General features: G+C 34.4%; 1 protein-coding gene across 1 annotated transcript; it reads left to right on the top strand.

Moving 5' to 3' along the window:
• The first annotated feature begins 5,218 nt into the window (after window positions 1-5,218).
• On the top strand, window positions 5,219-7,950 carry LOC149138308 (adenine/guanine permease AZG1-like). The gene is made up of 2 exons (XM_089449361.1): window positions 5,219-7,316; window positions 7,559-7,950. Exon 1 carries the CDS (start codon window positions 5,561-5,563, stop codon window positions 7,265-7,267), a length of 1,707 nt encoding a protein of 568 aa, XP_089305487.1. The 5' UTR covers window positions 5,219-5,560; the 3' UTR covers window positions 7,268-7,316; window positions 7,559-7,950.
• The last annotated feature ends 16,651 nt before the right edge of the window (window positions 7,951-24,601 follow it).

Genomic DNA, 24,601 nt, shown 5'->3' with positions numbered 1-24,601 from the left:
TTGGAAATTCCCCTATGGGCCTACCTTTCCATTTGCTCAGGTTCGCTCAACCCATTTCCCACCCTGCTGGCATCCCAACCTGAAGGCTGGTCACTCCAGATCAACCTTGTATCGAGGCTCCTCGCAATGCCCACCATGCCATAGCCCCAGCTTCTACTCAAGAACAGAGTTTAAACAGCGCAGAGGCAAGCGAAATTTACCCCTTGTCTACCCTAGTTTCTCCCTGACTGAGCTAAGCCTCTCACAGGTGGCTTCACACCTCTCCCTCCTTCCCAACAACTCTCCCTCCGACTCATGGGATTTCCCTTGGAACCCAACTAGAGCATACGAATTAAACAGTGCGAGGGCTAGACTACATATCGGATGGTCGATGCTTGCCCTCGGCCTTCGTTGCTTCTCCTCCCTTCCGCTTTGTTGCTCCTTCCTTCCCTGCTATACCTTCCACCTTCCCTGCACATCCAAGATACCTTCCCCCTTCGCCACATTCCTTTATGTCGCCCTCTGTCACCTTGCCAGCCCACCTCCCATGCAACCAAGGCAGAGGACATCGCACTCCCTGCCTTGAGCATGTGGGGTGCGGCTACAATGAATTTCACTATCCACCCATGTCCACTCAGACCTGGCACCTCACCTCTCACACTGCACTCATCCTGATCGGGGAAGCCCTTGGATTTATAATATTACTCCCTAAGATTTATAGTATAAATTCTATAAATCCTTTAGGTTTAATATTAATTAATATATAATAATATATTAATATTTATTATTACAATATTTTTTTAATGTATAACTAATATATTAATATTTAATATTATAGTTTATAATATAGGTTTTATAATTAAGACTTATAACATTGGGTTTGATATTATAGTTTATAATATTAAGTTTAAAATATAGCATATATTAAGTTGATGTTTATCGTATATATCAACTACATTTATTAATCTAGTTGTGCTAGTTTTATAGTAATAAGGTTATTGTCATGAAATATATATATATATAAAAGAAATATACAAAGCAAATTAGAAAATGAGAATTTATATATGAATATAATATAGATATGTAATTCTTTCAAAATTCAATTTAACATGAAGTTGACATATATTTCTTTTAAAATAAAGATAAAACTTTTGTTAAATAAAAAAACAACATAAATAATAATTAAAAAAACAAAAACATATATATTATTAAATATTAATAATCTCACTCTCATTGTTTGTCATTGATATTACAACTCAATATGTAAAAGAAATTAATAACAGAATAATAATTTACTAACCTATAAATAAAATATTTTGATATTTATATGAAGTAACATAATGTTATATCAAAATTATATAGAAAGATAAAATAATTAAAAGTAAAAAAAATCTTATATTGTTATGTGTAATAATAATATTATTTTTAAATAGTTTAATGAAAAATCTAAATAAAATAGTTGAATATATCTATGTTAACTAATATATATTTCAATATCAACTTTATATATATTTATATAAAAAAAGAGATGAAAAGAATAAAAAAATAATGTTGATTATAAATAAAAAGTTTCAGTATTTAGCTAGAGAAATTTGAAATAAATTATTCAATTTTTAATATGAAAGTGATATATATATATATATATATATATATATATATATATATATATATATATATATATATATATATATATATATATATATATATATAAGAGTAATATGTAGCATTTATATATATGAGAGTGAGATACATGTATTTAATATATTAATAACAAAAAAAAGTAATATAGATAATATAAGTCATTTTATATCAATTATATATATTATATAAGACAATTAAAAATAAAATATTAAAATTGTCAGTATTTAGCAAGAAAAATGTGAAATAAATTCATTCAATTTTTAATATGAAATTGATATGTAGTATTTATATATATGAGAGTAACATGTAGCATTTATATATATGAGAACAAGAAACATGTATTTAATATATTAATAACAAAAAGTAATATAGATAATATGAGTCATTTTATATCAATTTTATATATATAGATAGATATAGATATATAGATATAAAATAATAAATCTATTTGTTAAACTTAAAAACCTACTAACTTTTTTGAAGTGTTAATTTTTTTTTCAAATTTTACATTAAAAAATAAAATCATTACAATAAATTTACTCTCTTCATAAATCCATAAGTAAAATTGATCTCCCACTAATATCTTTTATAATACTTTATAATAAAAAAACACTATCTATAAACAAATAATAAATTGATTTATTATTTGCAAATTTACTTTATCTTTCATATTATACATATGGCATATAAAAGTATATTTCAACTATAATATTATGCAATTAGATGGTAGGTTTTATAATTGTTAATGAGCTGATATTTCATATTCATAGGTTTCTTGTGTTATTGTTGATGTGTGCGTTGGTATTCATTATTATGAATGTTATATTGATATAAGTATATAAATTCTAAGAAATGACATTTTTTAATTGGTATATATAAACTATCATAAATCCATAATTAAAATTGATCTCTTACTAATATCTTTTATAATACTTTATAATAAAAAACACTATTTATAAACAAATAATAATTATTATTTGCAAATTTACTTTATCTTTCATATTATACATATGGCACATAAAAGTATATTTCAACTATAATATTATGCAATTAGTTGTTGATGGTAGGTTTTATAATTGTTAATGAGATGATATTTCATATTCATAGGTTTCTTGTGTTATTGTTGATGTGTGTTGGTATGCATTACTATGAATGTTATATTGATATAAGTATATAAATTCTAAAAAATGACATTTTTTAATGGATATATATAAACTTTAAAACTTAGCTTGCTTAATTAGTGTAAGTGTGAAATATTATTCTTTACTATTAAAATGATATAATTTAAAAATAAATGTTTTTGAAAAGATATCTAATAAATATTTGGCAAGATCTTCGAATTAAATTATTAAAGTAAGTACATTTACAAAAATGATTTTTATTTTAACTTCTAATTGATGTAAGAAGTTTTGAATTTGAACTTCTATTTTCGCTGACCGTAAGAATAATGAAGTCAGGACAAGCTATAGTGAAGAGAGTACATTGGTAATCCCGTCCTTTCTTTCTAGACCAGAGAAAAGGATGTATAGTTGTCTATCATATAAAATAAAGCCCCTTTGTATATCATATTTTCTTCAACTTTTCAGATGTTCACATGAGTATTTTATATTTTTATATATATCCTAAAGGACAAAATGGAGGAGGTTGATTGATTGATTGTTCTCCTGGTGGATATCTCAGCTGTCTTCTACTTATTGTTTTAACAGTTCATTATATTGAAAGGATTAAGGCTGTACTTTTAAAATCATCTTTAGAGAGTGAGCAGATGGGTTTCTTATGCCAAAGAAGATTGATAAATTTTGGATAATAATGTCATTTGATTTGGGATGGGTCCAAACCATTTTAAAGCTAAAAGATTGGTCTTGTAATCATGTGAAGGATTAGACTTTTTGGATACTTTTGTGCACAGTTGGTATGATCAAGTGTGCTTCATGTGCAACTTGTGTGGGACTATATTATCATTATCATTTGTTTTGTTATCCACCACTGCATCTTCTTTGGTTCAAGAGTTGTACAAATCAATCGATTGGCAATCTCCCTAGGTTGGTGCAGAATATAAGTGATGTGATTTCTTAGTGTAGAAAATGGTCTACAAAATGATGAGCCTCCATATTCATGATTTACCTATTAAGGAAGAGAGAGTGGTCCACCCTTACAGAGATCCACGAGTTTTATTTTGTGGGTCACTAAAACACTTTTGACTAAGAGAGGGTACAAAACTATTTGATTACACCATATCTGATTAAGGGTATATTTTTAAATTGCACTATGGCTGGTAAAAGCGTATATTTTTAAATTGTTACTTTTGTAATCGCCATTAATAAAGAATAACTAAGATATATATGTAAGAAGCTTTTGAAAAAAAAAGGTATATTTTTAAATTGCACTATGGCTGGTTGGCTGGTAAAACGGTATATTTTTAAATTTTAAATTATGTAATGACCATTAATAAAGAATAATTAAGATATATAGGTAAGAAGTTTTAGGAAAAAATTTTGAATTTGGGAGTATAGTTTGTTTTCTCGTTTATTTGAATTTGATTTTTTATAAAGATATATTTGATTTAAATATGTATGTGTTACATATTTTGATAGTTGGGAGTATAGTTTGTTGTTTTATTTATTGAGATTTAGTTTTAAGAAATATGTTTGATTTATTACAATAAGATTTAAGAGTAGATTTCTAAACTTAGATTCTACTTTAGTAAAGTTGAGAAATATATTTGACTTATTGTGATAAGACTAAAAACTATATATTTTTAAAATTAGATTCCATTTCAATAAAGTTGAGAGATCTAGGCTCTTACTCATTCATTAATAAATTATTGATGTATCTCACTTGAGGGTTTCTTGAGTTCTCCCCAGATCATCCTCTAGATAAACATCCTTCGTGGCACATTCACAGATTACTCTCAAGCATATTCACATTCATATTCCGCTAGAAGGATCTGGTTGTTGATTGCTATCAAAGCTTGGGATCTCTGATAATTATGGTTTTATGCATTATACTTTATTAGAGGCTGATTCAATCATGGCAAAGGCACATTTCCTTCCCATAGATACTATTTCTGACTTTACATATTTTTGATATGTGATAGTTTATATGGATATGTTTCCTTATTATGTTTTCAGGTATTTTTGGATTTGGAAAATCACTATTTCCCTTGTATTATGTTGTTATCTCTTAAAACATTGGGGATATATCTAATTCTCTTACTACTTGATTTGTTAATAAATTGTTAATAAATCTATGCAACTTTATTTGTACTTATGATACATATTGAACATATACATTAGTAAATTAAAAAAACCAGCGCTTTTTTTTTATGTATGTATCTCACTTGCCCATTATTATTATTATTATTATTAATAAATTAGATATACCGTGAAAACTAAAATAAACCCCAATTAAACTAAAAACCCTAAAGATAACGAGGAGATAAGTGCAACTTTGCAAGTGATCAAAGTCCAGAGTTGTGGGACCAATGGGCTTCACAGATCGAAGGTGGGTGGCAATGGAAAACTTTAAAAGTCGAGGCCGCCGAAACCCCTCGCCTTCTGTAATCTTTTGTTTGTTTCCTTAAATCTCAACCATGTAAATCTTATGACCTCACAATCTCCCGCGGCTTTTCTCTTCAACCCGGAATGATATTCTCACACACGCACAGGACGCACGAGAGATTCTGTAACATCCCAGCACAGCCCATGTCAGTAATGACGGAATCAATTCGTGACGTTCAAATTGGAAAGCATCATACCCTATTGCCATTTTAATGACGGAATCAATCCGAGAGGTTGGAACTGGGGGGCTAGATACCCTATTCTATAAATAAGTAGCCCAGCCATTGGAGTGCGGGATTCCTGAAGGCTTTTAGGGGGCGCTCGCACACAGAGAAGAAGCCGGACATTGGCGTGCGCACTGCTGCTTTTGCAATATATCAATGGCGAAAATCGGGTGGGGATTCGAGTCGCTGGTCGATAGACTGAATGCCAAAGTGAGCAAGAGTGTGGTCGGTCGATACTTCAAGCTGGACGCCCGGAATTCGTGCTTCACACGAGAGGTGCGGGCGGGAACGGCAACGTTTCTGACAATGGCTTACATTCTAGCCGTCAACGCCAGCATTCTCACTGACTCGGGCGGCCCTTGCACGGTGGCCGACTGCAAGCCCACCTGCAGCGACTCGTCGGTAGCCGCGAGCGCGTGCCAAGGGCTCGGGCCGAACGGAACCGCGTTGAGCTTAGTGATCCCCGGGGTTGAGTGCAAGTTTCCGCCTGTTAATCCCGGGTACCAGGATTGTCTAGAGAGAACGAAAAAGGACCTGATTGTGGCCACGGTGGCCTCGTCGCTCATCGGGTGTTTTATCATGGGAGTTTTTGCCAATTTGCCCTTGGCACTCGCGCCCGGCATGGGGACAAATGCGTATTTTGCTTATACAGTTGTGGGTTTCCATGGCTCTGGGTCGATATCCTATAAAAGCGCCCTGGCGGCCGTTTTTATCGAGGGGATTCTGTTTTTGCTTATTGCGGCTCTCGGTTTCAGGACGAAGCTCGCCAAGATGGTGCCGAAGCCGGTTCGAATCTCGTCGTCGGCAGGGATCGGCTTGTTTCTCGCCTTCATCGGGCTGCAATCGAGCTCGGGAATCGGGCTCATCCAGTACAGCTCGTCCACGCTGGTAACGCTGGGTGCTTGCCCGAGCAAGTACCTGGTCGGGCTAGCGCCGGTGCAGACGTTTCTCAACGGGACAACGGAGCTTCTCGCCGGCGGCACGGTCTCGGGCGACATCTTTTGCCTCAAGGGACGAATGGAGAGCCCTACTTTCTGGCTTGGAATCGTGGGCTTCGTTATCATTGCTTACTGCCTCGTCCACAACGTGAAGGGCGCTATGATCTACGGAATCGTGTTCGTGACCGCCATCTCATGGTTCCGCCACACTCAGGTCACTTATTTCGATGACTCCACAACCGGAGACCAGGCCTACGAATATTTCAAAAAAATCGTGGACGTGCACCGGATCTCGGGCACCGCCGGGGCACTGAGCTTCAAGGATTTCCACAGCGGACAGCTCTGGGTCGCCCTCGTCACGTTTCTCTACGTGGATTTACTAGACACCACCGGGACGCTCTACTCCATGGCCAAATTCGCGGGGTTCGTGGATGAAAAGGGGGATTTCGAGGGGCAATATTTCGCTTTCATGAGCGACGCCTCTGCCATCGTTATCGGCTCTCTGCTCGGCACTTCGCCTGTGACAGCGTTCATCGAGTCGTCCACGGGCATCCGCGAAGGCGGCCGGACGGGACTCACTGCACTCACGGTATCTTTCTATTTCTTTCTCGCTTTCTTCTTCACGCCGCTCTTGGCCTCCATTCCGCCGTGGGCCGTCGGGCCGCCGCTGATTCTAGTCGGCGTGCTGATGATGAAGTCAGTGTTGGAAATCGACTGGGAGAACATGCGGGAAGCCATTCCGGCCTTCATTACTCTCATTATCATGCCCACTACTTACTCAATCGCCTACGGTTTGATCGGTGGAATCGGGACTTACATAGTTCTGCATCTCTGGGACTGGACCAAGGACGCCTACAGAGCCCTGGCCACTAAGAAGAGCGAACCTCCTAGGGAAGAACCGGAGCTGAATGGATCAAGTGTCTGACTTCGGCGGGACTCGAACACGTGACCTGACTCAACAAAATCGCCTACAGGTTTTTCTATTATTGTTTTCTGTTAATATATTGCTTAGAGTTTAGAATAGGACTTCTCGGGCTGACTCCGCCATGGCCTGTACACAAAAAAAAAAAAATATTGTGTGTTACCCCCCAAAAATTAGAGATGCACTTCTGGATATATGCACACAGCACAAAAACACAACTCAAATCTGTTAATATTCAGGACAAGCACAGTCATATTTATTGAATCATTTCTAGCCTGAATGCCTTCCTAGCAGATCGTATGGGCCTCGAACCTGCAACCCAGTCAGTCTTTTCTGGAGGAACAGGTGTGGAATTTTCTGGAGGAACAGTTGTGGGATTTTCTGGAGGAGCAGAGCTGATAGTTTACGAAAATAGAACCCACCACACTCCAATTCCTCCTCTGGATCAACAGCCACCATGAAACCAGCAATTACAGAGAATCCGAAACGCAGATGAAGTGGTTCAGGTTTTGTAAAATCATCTGTTCTCCTTTCGCGTATTCTCTGAGGCCGCCATCGAAGAATATCGCTTTTGCTGTCTGCTATTACCATGATGGTAGATCTCAGAAAAATGTAAAATCTATTGTACTATTCCTAACTTTGAATAGAATAGACATGAATTTTCAGTTTCCAGTTAGAGATTTGTCACTTATTTATGAATTCCTGAGCCTTTAATCAACTGAATGATTGGTATCTTGGGAGCCCAATGATCGATTTGCTCAGATACGAAAAGTTAACGACGACCCTTCATCATCAGGTAGAGGCCAGCATCAGATAGATCGCAAATAGATTCGTAATTGCAGGTCGAAAATATATATCACAAGAATTGGGGACCCAGCAAATCTAAGTTTGTCAAATATTAAATGTCTTTGTTAAATAGGATTTATTTATTTATAAATTCGAAACGTTATAATGAAAAGTCATTATAGTAATAATATATTTGGGAGATAAGTACTTTTTACAATTCGAAACGTTTTTTCCAAAACGTTATTTTCGAAATTAATATTATATTTGGGAGAACTAAATCTAGTATATGCATGGAGTTTTTTTCACAGTTGAGAACCCATAATAATTTAGTTTTCAAACTAGTGTTGAGGGCAACTATCTTTTGCTGTTAACCGTGAATGTAGGTTGACTCAACACCGTTATTCAAGCAAAACCACCCAACTTGGAATACCTAGTGGTGGTCCATGAGGGGGCAAAGTTTCACTCCTACTAACCACGCAACTTGGAATACCTAGTGGTGGTCCATGAGGGGGCAAAGTTTCACTCCTACTAAGCCTCTGGGTCTTAGGCCATTAACCTGTTTCCTAGTTCGGAGGAAGACGAGTTGGGCCATTAACCCGTTTCCTTATGTGGGAGGAAGACGAGTTGGGCCTCTGGGTCTTGGGCCTTTAACCTGTTTCCTTATGTCGGAGGAAGACGAGTTGGGCCTGTTTCATTATGTCAGAGGAAGACAAGTTGGGCCTCTAGGTCATGGGTCGTTAACCTGTTTCCTTATGTCCGAGGAAGACGAGTTGGGCCTCCTCTGGGTCTTGGGCCGTTAACATGTTTCCTTATGTCCGAGGAAGACGAGTTGGGCCTCCTCTGGGTCTTGGGCTGTTAACCTATTTCCTTATGTCCGGGGAAGACTAGTTGGGTCGTTAACTTGTTTCCTTATCTCGAGGAAGACTAGGCATGGGGAGAACTAGATGTGTTATATAAAAGTAAAATATATAAATTTCAATGATATATATATATAATTTTATTTAGTTGGGAAATTTACTATATGTAATATAATTTATTGGTAAAATTCGCAATGAGGATAAGGGTACTAGTTTTTATTAGTAAATGCAAGCTAACTTATCACAGTTATCTAAGAAAAGTCACACCACCACCCAATCCATAATCTTTTCATTTCTACTAGATGTCTCTTTGTTAACCTATTTTACATATATATTATGTGGGCCTGTTTCCTCCTAAGAGGTCAAAGGTTCAAAACCAGAGGGGGTAGAGTATGTATGCTTAATAGACTTAGTAGTCACATATGTATGGTATGTATACCTTAGTAAACTTAGCAAACTTAGCAGTCACATGTGTTTGACTTGGCTGTGACCTTAAAATTAGATAATAATAATAATAATATTTATAATAAAACATATATCTTTAATATTTTTTTAGTGTTGATAAAATTATGTTCTGTTGTTTAAATTTTGTTTTAAATGTAAAAATGAATATAGTTTTCTTTAGTTCAATGTTACAAATATATTATTTATAATAAAATATATATTTTAATAAAAAAAATTAATATTGATAAAATTATGTCTTATTATTTAAATTTTATTTTAAATGTGAAAATAAAATTGATAATTTTTTTTTATGAATACTGTGTTTTTTTATATTTTAGAAAAATCATTACTTCATATTTTTAAATGTGAAAATTTATATATACAAATAAATTTATTAAAAAATATTAAATAATATTTTTTATTTAACTCACTAGATTTTAAGATTTTAAATCTTGAATCACATAGTTTACAAACTACAAAATTGATATTTTTTAATAAATTTAAAATTAAATTAAATTGAAAAAATTAAAAAATCAAACAAGTAAAATATTTAAAATATCAAACAATGTGAAAGCACAAAACTTTAATAAATAAACACATAGAATCGACGAAGGACCTTTTTTTATAAAAATTTCCCAGATTTCTCGCTTTGTGAAAAAGTTATGATTGATGGATAGTTTTCGCTTTGTAAGTAGCTTAAGATAATAATCTATAACCTGTATTTAAAAGTATATGGCAGTGGCTAATTGAATATCAGAATATTTGTGAGCATTGGTTTATATTTTGGCAGAAGTTGTTTTTAATATAATTTTTTGGTGTTGGAATTTGGTAAAAAAAATTAAAATGAAATTTTGAATTGTGTTATTTAAATTGGCTTTTTTGAGTATATAAATTTAGCACTTTAAAAAAAATTTAAAACATTTTTATTCTCCCCAAATTACCCATCAAACTTATAATTTCAATAAATTCTTAACTGATTTAAAAAAAATTAAATTAATAAACCAAACCGAAAACTTCTAAAAATATCTCACTAAAAACAATCCGTATATGGGAATACCCTGTAGCTGTTTTAAAATATCTCACTAAAAACAATCCGTATGTGGTAATACCCTGTAGCTGTTTTAAATATTTTTGCTTATTTCTGCACGTGCACCAGTGTGTTATGATCATATGTGGGCATCAAATTAATGGTCACGATTTTAAATGTTTGGCATCAAATTAATTGATTGTTGAACAAAATAAAGTTAAGATGGTTAGGATTTTGTCACATTCGCATCACTTTTGACATTTTCAAAATTATTTAAATTCAGACTTTAATTATATTGATATTTTAAAACAGTAAACTGTAAAAACATAGCAAAAATTAAAAATCTATATACCAAGTCAAACCCAATAATATAGTATCATTAAGAACAGAATTTAGAAACATTCAATGGATTTTTTCGTAATATAGTATCATTAATAATAGAATCGAGAAACATTCATTGTAGTTTTTGTATTGGTCTTTATTTATGGTTTTAATTTATATATTTTATATTTAATTCAGATGAATTGCTGGAAAAATAATAAAGTTTATTTAATATTTAAAAAAATTTGAATATGGGTGAATTAAATATTTTTAGCAGAGAAGAATTAAATAGGGAAGAGATTAGATGTTCGTAAGATTGTGATTCTAAGAGAAATGTGTAAATCAATTAGAATTAGATAAAAGGAAAAAGAAGTAAAAGAATGAGAACTTGAGATGGATTTTAGGAGGTTAGTATTTCAAATTTTTGAGATGGATTTTAGGAGGTTAGTTTTTTAAATTTTTACTTGGAATAGAAATAAGAGGAACCAAATTGTCATGCGGCAAAACCCTAAAGCACCTAAAGACATCTCAATGAAAAGGATTTAACTCTTCTTTTTGGAAACAATCACTTTTTCTTTGATAATAAATCCTACTTACATATGTAGATATAGGTGATTTGAAAATGAAAGAAACTCGATTGGCCTCTGACACTTTGCAAGTTTGATAAACTTGGGTCTTTAAAGGTAAAATTAGTTTTGCAACCTCTTCAAAGAGGAGTGGTTAAGTTTACACATGCACTTAAAAGTGAAACAAAATCATATGCAACTCAATACGCTAAACATGCAGAGAAGAAACCAATAAGTGATAAAAGAGTTCACCCCTCCCGGGCTATGTCTTTGGGCCCTGCTCCAATGGCTAGGCCGCTTTATTGATTTCAACAGCAAATGAGCACATTAAAAATTGTTGACTCTAAAGTGGCATATTTCTTCTACAACGAAATATTTTTCTACAAAGAACTCTCACTCAAACAAACGACTCCCTACAACAAGTCATGATTATGTCAATAGAAAAAGGACTCTCTCACAATAAGTCCTTGTCCTCCACCTGAAATAAAAAAAGCATGAACATACAACTACCTCACATAGTGGTGTTGAAAAGGGCTTTTCCCATAAGCACACTGATAAAAGACTGAAAATAGCTACTCTACTAAAGTAATAGTTGCGTCTAGAAAAACTCTAACTAGGCTCTTTCCATGCTCAAATATGCCTCCAATTGGTCCAAATATCTTTGTCTTTATGTTGTAGAGAATACAACCACCCTAAAAAAAATTTCCTTAGCTTCGTTTTGCAGCCTCCCTTCTGACCTTCACAGCAACTTGTCTTGCTTCATCAGGTTCACAAGCTTTAGTGTTTTGCTTGCGCAAAGGTAGTTTGTCGTTCACAGCTTGATGCATTCCTCTCACAAGTTGTTTACCCGGACTTGGTCCAGTTGTAGGTTGAGCAACTTCCCCAAGAAAATTGTGCATTTCTGGAGCGCAACTAGCCTTCCCTCCAGAAATTACGCAATTCTGTCTGGCAGCCTATTGGGCTCTAGAATTGTGCAATTCTGCTAGCCAACACTCCCAGCAGAAATTGCGCAAATTTCCCCAGAAGGGCTGCTCAGCCCAGAATTTGCACAAATCTAGGCAGCAGCCAACTGCTCTACCTAGAAATTGCGCAAACCTCCTGGGCAGTTAGCCCATCTCCCAACCATAAATGTGCATTTTTCTCAAGCAGTTGAGAAACTGCATGCATGAGTAGTCTGGTTAACCAGTTCCACTCGGGACCAAGGAAACTTGACTTACATTCATGCATGACTTGTTCTTCCCAAAATAGCAAAAGGAAACATGCAAAGGCATCCCATGATTCAGGGAGCTATTTCTAGCAGTTGGAGGTTACACGCAAGGATCATTTCAGAAACCTCCCACCAAGTGTCGCTTTCCCTAGATTTGTGGCATGAACGTCACAACCTCTATGTTATCAAAACTCATCAACCAGACGCTGCAGAGCTCATTTCTCACATCAACCTTGCAGCTCTAACATCCCACATCACATCTAGGAGTTTTTGGCACATTCAACTCAGTTGGTTTGGGGTAATTTCGCTTCTCATGCCTTGTGTTGCATTTATGTCGCTTTTTGTGTTTTCGCTTGTGTGAGTACTATTTGCTTGATTTCAGTGAGCGCTTGTTGTCGTTTACATGTATATTAGCTTTTCCTAGCATTGCTTCATTTTACGTTGCTATCTCACTATTATCGCATGCATGAAACTGTTTTTCATGAACGATAGCCGATTCAGCGATTCGCCTCACCCACATGCATGTTGTTCTATTTTCTGAATCGGTCATTCATCGTTTGCAAGCATGATCATTCACTTATGCTTACACTTAGTATCCCCATGCATTCGCACTCACATTCACTTTCAGTTACCCGTCGGCGAGTATGGACAGCCTTGGCCCGGACTCTGCCTCACTAAGAGCTTCACCAAGATAGCGTTGCGTAATCCTAAGAGGGTAGGCTTTGTCTTCCTCCTAGTGACTATCCCCCAGGACTGTTTTGTGGATTTCTAAGGGACAGTGACTACTGGCCCAGAAAATTGCGCAATGCAGTCACTGAGCCTGCAGCCATGCCAGCTGAAATTGTGCATTGCATAATTCTAGTAGTCAACAGCCAAACTGGACTGTGCATTGTGCAGTTCCAGCAGTTAGTTAATCTCCCAACAACCCAGACTATGCCTTGCCCAGTCTTGGCAGTCAGTCTCCTGACCTCCGGGGCGAAATTGTGCAACCTTCATGATCAGTAACACAGGTATGTTGCAAGTCAGTTCTCAAGTTCATTTTGGTTTTTGACTGATAGATTGCTTACCATGAGTGTTGCCATGTCTCCAGGTATTGCAGGTGTTTATCTACCTCTCAGAGGTGTAGGTGCAATGGTTTCCAAGAGGACAGAGTCGAAGACATCGCTCAGATCACACTTGGAGATGCAGTTGATCAAATGTATATGAGCTTGCCTACTCACGAAGACATCAAGTTGTTCGTAGAGAAGAACATCAAGATATCATAGTGAGTAGCATCATGAACAATAGCTGAAGGCAGCATAATGAATGCAGCGATCACAACGAATGCAACGAATGCAATGAACACAACTAATGTAATGAATGCAAGAGGAAGGTTGTTGACCACACAGAGGCAGAACAAAGTTGCAAGATCAAGAAGATCCACTGATGATGAAAGAAACTTGGGAGACTCATACTATGAGGTGACGACATGACATGAAGATCGCGCGAAGACAGAGAATAGAACAAAGAAGGAGTTACATGTGTTGAAGCAGCAACTCAAGGAAGAACATGAAGTTGCACATACAGATGAATGAGTTGCAAAAGTAACAGGAATAACAGTGGGCGCAACATGCACTCACGGATGAAACTGTGCCTGTACAAGTTAAAGATCTATCCCAGCAGTTGGCACAGAGCAGACATGGTGAGAAGTGTTGTTGATCGCATGTAAGGGATTCAACAGCATGCATGTCATTGTGTGCATGCATGCAATCCAACCCATTCAGCACACTCACCAAGGCGAAGACAAGAAGCAAGTCCAACTGGAGCTGAACATGTACTTCAGCAAGTTGATGTGCATGACCACCAGCACACACTTGAATATCAGCACGGACACTATGCATCAGTGTGTGCCGGTTCAGCCGCACCCAAGAAGACCATGTGCATGTTAGCAGACGAATTGGATGAAGGAATCGAACCAATGCACTAGATACAATAGAGGCAAGAGTTTGCTTTAGCAAGATGTCACCATGGGGTGCATGCACACCATCATGGATGACCAAGCTTGGCATCAGCTCGCCACCTTCACCATCACAAACATGTCAAAGAGTTGGTCTCATCACAATGGACTGAGTGCCAGTGATGTTTTGCATGGCTTTCTCAAGCCATTTTGTCTCACATGAGTACATGTGCATTGTAATTTTGAGTCATGTCAAGTGTAAGTCAAGTGTCAATAGTTGGATGTAACAGTCATAGAGTAGGTGAAGAGTCATGAGGGTAGTTGAACTATCACAAAGGGGAATGTCAAGGGTCACCCCACCCTTTGCTATATATAGTCCCTCATAACTCATTGTAGGTGCTTTTGGTCATCCAAACTTCTGATAAGACTATCTTGGAGAAAGCTTGGATACTATTGTAACGCGCCTTGGCTTCTCCACTGCACGAAGCTAGTACATCTCTTTGGAGGAGTAGCGGATGTGGTTGTAATGTTCCATTGTTGGGGCTAGTAGGTTTACATGGATGTATTGTATGATTGGGACTTACACTTCTTTATATAATAAGAGCCAACATATTTTCATGCATATGTTGTTAATAGTTATTGTAGTTGGACTGCTTTGGTTTCTTAGCAATATATGTTGTTTAACTTATGTAGTTGTGTATGAACTGCTTCGTATGTGATTATACGAATCTTGTTGCAGATGGGTTGTTGGTTTAACCATCACTTTGGATTGTCTACTGATCTACTTTCTAGCTTGTGATGCATCTTCGCTCGTGTGTTCCCTTCTCAGCTGAGTACCGCTACAGGTATCCAAGGGGCACACTCATCTCACCCCCATGTGTTAGAACCTCTCATTCACCTTCCTTGACTCACTGTAGCGGTCACACCGTTTCTACTGACAGAGTTATCTTACTTGCCTTTGTGCGACATCGCGGTCAAGGAATTATCTTACAACCCACTTCTGGGACTCCTACACCAAACGGTCTAAGGTCTAATTGGGACTTCTTACCAAGGAGATCCCCTTGACATGTTGGTGGGTCTAGGACCGTCAACATTTTGGCGCTAGAAGGAGGGCAAGATGACAAGTTGATTCCTCACATCTGTTTTGAATCTCTACATATCTATCATGACTAACTACCATGTTGCTCTTCTGGAGTGTATGTCTTATGGAAACAATTTCATCATCCCGAAAAATCTCTCGGATAACTTGTCTCATAAAATATTTGATGGTGGAGGCTACGTAGCCTTGGTAAGGCACACGATCGACGTTGTAGGCTCATGCAAAAGACATGGATTCTTTGAAGAATACATAAGTTGCGCACTATTCATCTACACGCTTCGAGGGCACCCAATGCACTAGTGTGCCACGCTGCCCAAAAAATCCATTCATTATCTTGCCCATTTGGTCACAGAGATAGAACATGTTTTCAATAAATTCGATCGTCAAGCACTCAACAAAGAAATTTTGAAACTACAAAAAGCACTCGATGAATCCGTTGAACAGTTTTACACACGGCTTTGTAATCTTGCATACCAATTCCCGGAAGATGATATTGATTAGGAATTTCTTGATGGAATATTTGAGTATCTTCTACACATATCTGAACCTTGCTCAACATACTTCAGTGATGGATTTGCGCAATCACAAGCAGGCATAGTTGTTGTCACAAGTGATTGTCCACCTTCACCTCATCAAATAGCTCCATCACCACGTAGTGATGTGGGAGATCATACACACACCTCAGTTGAACTGTCGCATCCTCCCACCCCAATTGCTCTTGATATTTGCACAAATTTGGCTTGCAATCCTGTTGGTTGTCACATGGACTCGTTCCATCGACCTCCATCCTTGTCTTCTATTGATCCTCTAGATTGTACTATCTTGTGTTCTTCCATTCCGGACTCCTCACCTGCTATGAATGAGGATCAAGCTATCGACGGAGTTGGTGTTATGTAGCCAACCTGCACCATCATTCATGATGAGTGTGTGTGTGAATCTAAAGAAGGGCCCACGGTGAAGGGTGACTCCCTTCCGGCCGTGCCTCATCCACTTCATCCTGACATCCCATGTGATTCTACCACTGTTGATTTCCCCTGTGAAAACCCATTTCCGGATGCTTCTACTTCCGATCATTCATAGGACACCTCGGACGTCAGTATGTCATTACAGTGCGGTCCTCGGAAAATCCGTTCAATCTGTCATTTATCTTTCTTGAAAACATAGAGGGTCAAAATATTTGCTTCTCATCTACTCCTCTGCCTGATTCATCAAATCATGAGGATGCCGACAAACATCCTGAATTTTCTGATCTTGGTTATTGTGATCTATTCACTTCCTCATCCAATCACGTTATTGATTCTACTATTGGTAATCTATCCAAGACACTAGTTTGCGATGATCTATCTGTTAATGAGGTCAAAAGCCCCCATACTCACTACAACAAAACCAGCGATTAGCGTCCCTTTTTACTTCTTTTTTTGCATCTAGAGCCCATTTTTGGTGCTATTTGCATCCATTTATCAAATATGGTGCAAAACTTGACACAAAATTTGCATCAAGTTTTGCACCAAATCTTACACCAAGTTTAGCACCAGGTATTACAATAGGTTTTGCACCACGTTTTGCACCAAATTTTATGCCAAGTTTTGCGTCATCCTTTACACCAGGTTTTGCATCAAGTTTGGCACCTAATTTTGTTTGACATACTTTTGCATCCTCATTTGCATCCACTTTTTGCACCTACACTTGCATCAACTTTTGCATCGACTTTTGCATCCTTTTTTAAATCATTTTTTGCATCCATTTTTTCATCCATTTGTGCATCCCTTTTGTGCCAAGTTTTACATCGAGTTTTGTGTCTAGTTTTGCATATAATTTTGCATTTACTTTTGTTGCATCCACTTTTCCATCTTGTTTGGCATCCATATTTACATCCTCTTTTGCATCTATTATTGTACCCACTATTGCATCTAATATTTTTGTGCCACAATTAGCGCCTAGTTTGGCACCTCCTTTTGCACCCACTTTTGATTATAATTTTGCATCCACGTTTGCATCCTCATTTGCGTCTAGGTTTTCATCAACTACTACATCTATTTTTGCATCCCTTTTTGTATCCAATTTTGGACCAGGATTTGCATCGGGTTTTGTGTCTTGTTTTGCATCTACTTTTGCATCGACTTCTATTGCATCCACTTTTGCACACAATTTTGCATCCACTGTTGCACCCATTTTAAATTTCACTTTTTGCATCCCTTTTTACATCTTCATTTGCATCATACTTTGATTCTTTTTTTGCATCTATCATTACATCCACTTTTGTTATGCCACAATTTGCACCATGTTTTGCACTCACTGTTATATCCACGTTTGCTTCCAATTTTGCATCCATGTTCACATCCTCTTTTGCATCAAATATTGCATCTATTTTTGCATCCACTTTTGTGTCAGGTTTATGCATTGGGTTTTGCATCTCGTTTTGTATCTACTTTTGCATCTACTTACATTGTATCCATTTTTTGCATCCAATTTTGTTTTGCCTGTTGCATCAATGTTTGCTTGCATCCACTTTTACATCCATTTTTGCATCTTATTTTGCATATTTTTTGTCTATTGTTACATCCACTTTTGTTGCACCATATCTTGCGCCTACCATTGCAACCACATTTGCTTCCACGTTTGCATCCCTATTGCATCCACTTTTGTTTCATCCATTTTTGCATCTGCTTTTGTGTCCGTTGTTGCATCCACATTTGTTTCACCACAATTTGTGCCAAGTTTTACACCTACCATTGGACCCATGTTTGCTTCCACTTTTTCCTTCATGTTTGCATCCAAGTTTGCATTGACAACTGCATCTACTTTTTCATCCACTTTTGTGTCAGGTTTTTCATGTTGTTGTGCATCTACTTATGTTGTATCCACTTTTCATCCAATTTTACTTCTATTGTTGCCCCCATTTCTATGTTCGCTTTTGCATCCCTTTTCCAACACTCATCATATTTTCTGCATTGATGATATTCCTTATGGCATTGACAATTATGAGCAATTGATGAAAATGTCAATAATATTGACAATGATGAAAATGAAGATGATGGCGATGACATGAATTGTGATTATGATGATAAAGACGATAGTGGTTACAATGACAATGATGATGATGGCAATGATTATGATGATGACGATGCTAATGACGTTGGCGAATCTTCCCAATTTTAGATGTTGTCATTGTCATAATCATAAGCATTATCTTTGGTGTCATCATCATCATTTTCATCTAGGTCATCATCAAAAACTATAATGGCATGAATGATGATGATGATTACAACAATGTCGATAGAAATTACATTAATGATGATGATGGGGATGATAAAAATGACAATGACGATGATAATGGTGGTGATGATGATCATCATCGATCATCTCTCAAAAATAGAGTTGTTATTTCTCTTACGTATATCAATGTGTCCTAAACAACCCTTTTCTAGCACTGATCGCATTTTTTGGGTTGATGATATTTCTTACAACATCTACAATTATGAACAATTGCAAACAATGTCCATAATGATGATGATGATGGCATGAATGGTGATTATGATGATAATGTAATGATGGCAATAACAATGACAAGGATGTGATGATGATGACAATGATTATGATAATGAGAATGACCTTACAATCTTATGGATTCGTGAACAATTACTAGTTTCAATACCATCTTCTGGATACATATTACTATCATACTTTTTAGATTTTATGTCTCTCTTGAGGTATCTTACTATAATGGTGTTGTCAACACTAGAAAGATATCTTGTTGTAATGGTGGTTCTAATGTTAGACTAGCAAAGTTTTTGTTAAATTTTGGTTAAAAAAAACCGATTTATGCAATTATTTTGACAATCTAAGTAAAAAAGTAAATAACATCCAATTATTTTGACTGTAGTCCCATTGATTATCATGAATTCACCAATCTGAAGACCATCTTCTACATACATATTATTATTAAACTTTTTGCATTATATCCCTCTTATATCTTGTTGTAATGGCAGTATTAGCACTAGAAAAATATCTTGTTGTAATGGTGATGTTAGTATTAGCACCAAAAACATCACTAAATATAATTCCCTAAGTCCTATATATAAGAAAAATCAAAAGAAAGAAAAATAATGCCCAATGAATGGTAACTCATGTATTCACACCCTCTTTGGAAAACATATGAATATATACACTCCTAGTCACACTTGATCACATGTTTGTGATGGTTAAATCATGAAGTCCTCTTTTCCCCTTTCATTTTCACTTCATCATTTAAGCACCTAATTGAGGATCTAGGGAATTTTTCTTGCCTAAGGGTTTCATGTCTACTCTTGGTTTACTTATGTCACACTACGGTCAATCATGTGACGGAGTGAAATACTTAAGTTTGTGGAGTTATTAGAACAGTGTATTAAGTTAGTCACCACACACACATGTATTACATGTCATTGATCCACATGTGTGGGTTGGAGACTCATTGCTTGAGAACTTTAATGGATACTACTTTAGGGCCTTGATGGTATATCTTACAAAATTGCTTGGTAAACATTGTGATCCATCCTTTCTTTTCCTCGAGACACTTGATAATATTGAAGTCACTCCCAATAATCCACGGAGATGGGGAGTATAAATTACTTGTGCTGGAAATAGAATTGAGAAATAGAGGTTTTCCATTTGCGATATTGGAGTCATAGACATTGGATACATTGGAGTCTATGATTTGGATATTGGAGTCTATGATTTGGATATTGGAGTCATAGACATTGGATATTATTGGAGTCATAATGCGAAAATAGGTAAACATATTGGTAACCTTGATGTCTTGATCATTCCAAATAATAACCATTCCACCCAAGTATATCTAATCATCAATCACTACTATTTGGAAATTCCTCCCCCATTTTCTAATTATATGAGGTAGAACCTCACTTAATATTTTTATTTCTTATATCGACATTATTGATGGGTGCTTTGCATACCATTTTTCTTTTATGAGTATTTGTTTTCCTTTACTATTGAGGTCCCTCATGTTCCATGAGACTATTTTCATGGATAATTTACACCGAAAGGAAGTATAATGTGACTAAAAAAAACATGTTCCAAGATTTATGTTATTGGACAATGCCACTTCATGACTCCTATATTTCCTTAACCTGGGACTGAATGGTGAACTTGATAGCCTTAAGGGAAATTAACTAATGAAAATCTCAAAAAGAGGTGACTTTTGACTTTATCACATATAAGTTAATATACTAAAAAAAATATCCATAAAAATTTCATCAATCAATGAATCTTTAAAAAAAATATCCAAAACAATTTCATCAAGCAATGAAGCATTACATTATAAATTACAATCTATAAAACCTTTTGGGAACTTTTTGCTAAACCATGTTCAAAACCAACATATTTAATATTAATATTTAACAATAATATGGAAAATAACACATTTTCATAAATTAAATAACATGTTATCAATCCTAAGAAATGTCACTAACATAAAACTAAAAAGCATGCAACTAATTGGAATGACCACTCAAGGCCACCATAAGACAATTAATCTATTAAGACAATGATTAATGGGGAAAGAAATCTACAAAGGACAAAGGCAAACCTATTTTAACTTTATTGTTTTATTAGGTGCAAGTTGAACATCTCAATATATAATGAAGAGAAGAATTAATTTTGTTGCATTGAGAAAACACAAGCACATTCTATAACTTAGCAAGGAAGAGATGTGTAATACCCATCTCAGTGACACAATGCATGGCATTAAGTTACTTTTTGATATATAATTTAAAGTTATATCATAAAATCACAAATTTAGCATGAATGGATGTTTAAAATTCATTTTTATAAAAAGAAAATATAATTTTTGTTATAAAAAAAAAACCAAAAACTAAACATATTTTTTTAGAAAATAAAAAAAAATACTAAACTGAATATATATTAAAAAAAACCTAAAATTAGGCAAATATATATTTTTTATTTTTTATTTTTTTTTATTTTTAATTTAAAATAATTTTTAGAATTTTTTGAAACACTTCCCTCCATTCTAAGAAGCAAAAATAATAATAGAAATAAGGACAGACCAAAAATATTCCTTTCCTTGGTAAGTTTTTCCCACCATTCATTCCACTCACTTGAGTTATTTCATAAAACAGATATAAGTGTTATTTCACACTCTTTTGGCAAAGCCTATTGAGCTTCTCTTATGATATATCTATTCCTTGATGGAGTCCTTGATATATTGATCAAGTTTTGATTCATTGGAGATTAATTAGAGCAAAGAAAACATGAGTACTGTTAATTCCAAGTTCAATGCCTCTAATGGTGGACACAAGGCAAGGGAGGGGTTGCTATCGTGGTCATAACTCCAAGTTCATTGTCTCTGATGGTGGACGAGGCAAGGGAGGGGGTTGCGGTCATGGTTCTGGTCATGGAGTTTTCTCTTTTACATTATATGTAGGGAGTTCAAAGCAATTTGAAAGGAATCATTGTCGTCACTAGGTATAATGGATTAAGTGTGATAATGGATAAAATGAAGTAATTATTTGTGAGCATTTTTTCTTGAATGAACATTAGGATCCATCTTATTATAGAGAAAATTACATGCATTAAAAACAACTCAATATTTCATGTGACATTCATATTGTATGCGACTTATTTTTCATTAAAAACAATTTACTTTTTCATGTGACATTCTTTTTTTGTTAAAATTTCTTCTATTTCTAATCTGAATTACAATTGTAATTTGAAATAAAGCTTCCAATAAATATTAATTTACCAATTCTGCATGGAAATCATAAGAAACATTCACAATATAATATGAAGAACAAATGGGTACCTACTTCATATGGATTAATAAATGCTTTTACTACTTAATGTGAATTACAAGTGTTATCTTAGTTGGATCTCCAATATATCTTAAGCCATATATTCATTTCATTTTTAGTACTATTAAAGGTTATTATGTCCTACCTCATTTTATTGTTAGCATTGTAATAAAAATATGCATTTTGTTGTAGAATTAGTACTAACATGTAATATTGATTTTTTTTCCAGAACGCTATAGGTAATGACCACAAAGATGATGATATAGACTATGTTTAGATTACATCATATATCAGAGATGATGATGATTAGGATGGTGATGGCATTGGTGATGATTATGTGGATGATATTATCAGGATGGTCAGGATGATGATCATGGAAATGATCATGAGGATGAGCTTGACTATGATTTTCGTGGTGCTAGCTAGCCATGCGTTATTTTTTATATTTAGTTGGATGTCTTAATATGGTAATCGTACATTTGAATTTTAGTTTATTTGAATAATGATGATGATACTATCGGCACTATCTTGTTACCTTATGAATATGTTGAAAATTGTTTACAATTTTTTTATGAAGAATTATCATGTATGACGAGATTCCTATTTTTTTATGGATGTTGTGAATTTACCTTAGCATAATGATATCTATGAAACATTTTTAGTTGGTAATCTTACATTGACTTTTAGTTGATTTGATTAAATATGATGATGATATTATCATTTTTATCTTGTTATTTTATGTATATATTGAAAATTATCAACATTATTTTGATGGAGAATTATTATGTATGATGATATTACTATCTTTTGATGGATGTTGTGAATTTACCTTAGAATAATGGTGTTCATGAAATATTTTGATATGATAATCACACATTTCAATCTTAGTTGATTTGATTAAAGATGATGAGGATATTATTAGTATTATCTTGTTACTTTATATATGTGTTGAAACCTATCAATGCTTTTTTATGGAGAATGATTATGTATGATGATATTACTATTTTTGGATGTAATGTTGTGAATTTACCTTGGAATAATGATATCTATGATAAATGTTGATTTAGTAGTAATATATGTATATTGAAAATTGTCAATGATTTTTTGATGGAGAATTGTTATATATGAGGATACTGCTATATTTTTTATGAATGTTGTCAATTACCCTTAAATTTGTTTACAAATAATAAGTTATGAATTTGAATTGTGATATATTCTTAAATTTGTTATACATGAAAATACCTCCTCATCATCTTGGAGGAGAATACTATGTTGTTGGTTGAAATACCCCTTTCTCCTAAACTATATAAGCCTATAATATAAGTTATGTACGATGAGGACCACGATATCCTAGTCTATAACAAGTTGTCCCCTTCATCTAACTTTTGTTATCAAAATTCTCACATTAGAGGAATTTTCAACTCAAAAAATAACCACTTAAGAAAAAATTAAGAAACTAATAAAATAATGCCATGTAGACAATTTTTTAATATATCATTTTTATTATTCTTTTACCAAAATTACCCAAATAAATGTCACATTTATCAAAATAACTGTATATGTATTTTATATTTAAATTAATATATTAGCACAAGATTTAATAAAATTTAAATTAAAAAAACAAATTTAAATTAAAAAAGCAAATTCAAAATTTAAAGGAAATTTAAATTTAAATTTAAATTACCCAAATAAATGTCACTTTTATCACCATCTACATGTATTTTATATTGAAATTAATTTATTAACACAAGATTTAAGAAAATTTAAATTTCAAAGGAAAATTTAAAATATAAATTTAAGTTAAATTTAAATTTAAGTTACTCAAATAAATGCACTTTTTTCAAAATAACCATATGTTTATATTTTATATTTAAATTAATTTATCAATAGAAGATTTAATAAAATTTAAATTAAGAAAGCAAATTTAAAATTTAAATTAAATTTAGGATTTATGATTTTATATTTAAATTTATTTATTTAACACGCCATGATTTACTCTTCATTAAAAATATTCTCGATATTCTAATTTGTATAGATTAAGATATTAATTTAATTTTTAATATTTAATATAGTTTTGGGTCACTTGGGCACTATTCACAGTTAAATTAGGTAAGTCATATTATTAAAAAAAAATCCACTGCCTAGTCACACTTGTATGTCTTTTAAATTTTAAAGGATTTTGATTGGATTACACATTATGACATGGAAATTCAAAGTTAACATTTTAAAATAAAAATTCCTCAGGAAAAAAGCTCGAGTTAACTAGAATTTGACACTCTTGTTCA

Source organism: Pinus tabuliformis, chromosome X (genome assembly GCF_031772625.1).
Source record: "Pinus tabuliformis cultivar Carrire ecotype Pingquan chromosome X, CPIR1, whole genome shotgun sequence".
NCBI classification, from domain to species: domain Eukaryota; kingdom Viridiplantae; phylum Streptophyta; class Pinopsida; order Pinales; family Pinaceae; genus Pinus; species Pinus tabuliformis.
The sequence above is the reverse complement of the archived record's forward strand: the minus strand, read 5'-3'. Positions and strand labels throughout refer to the sequence as shown.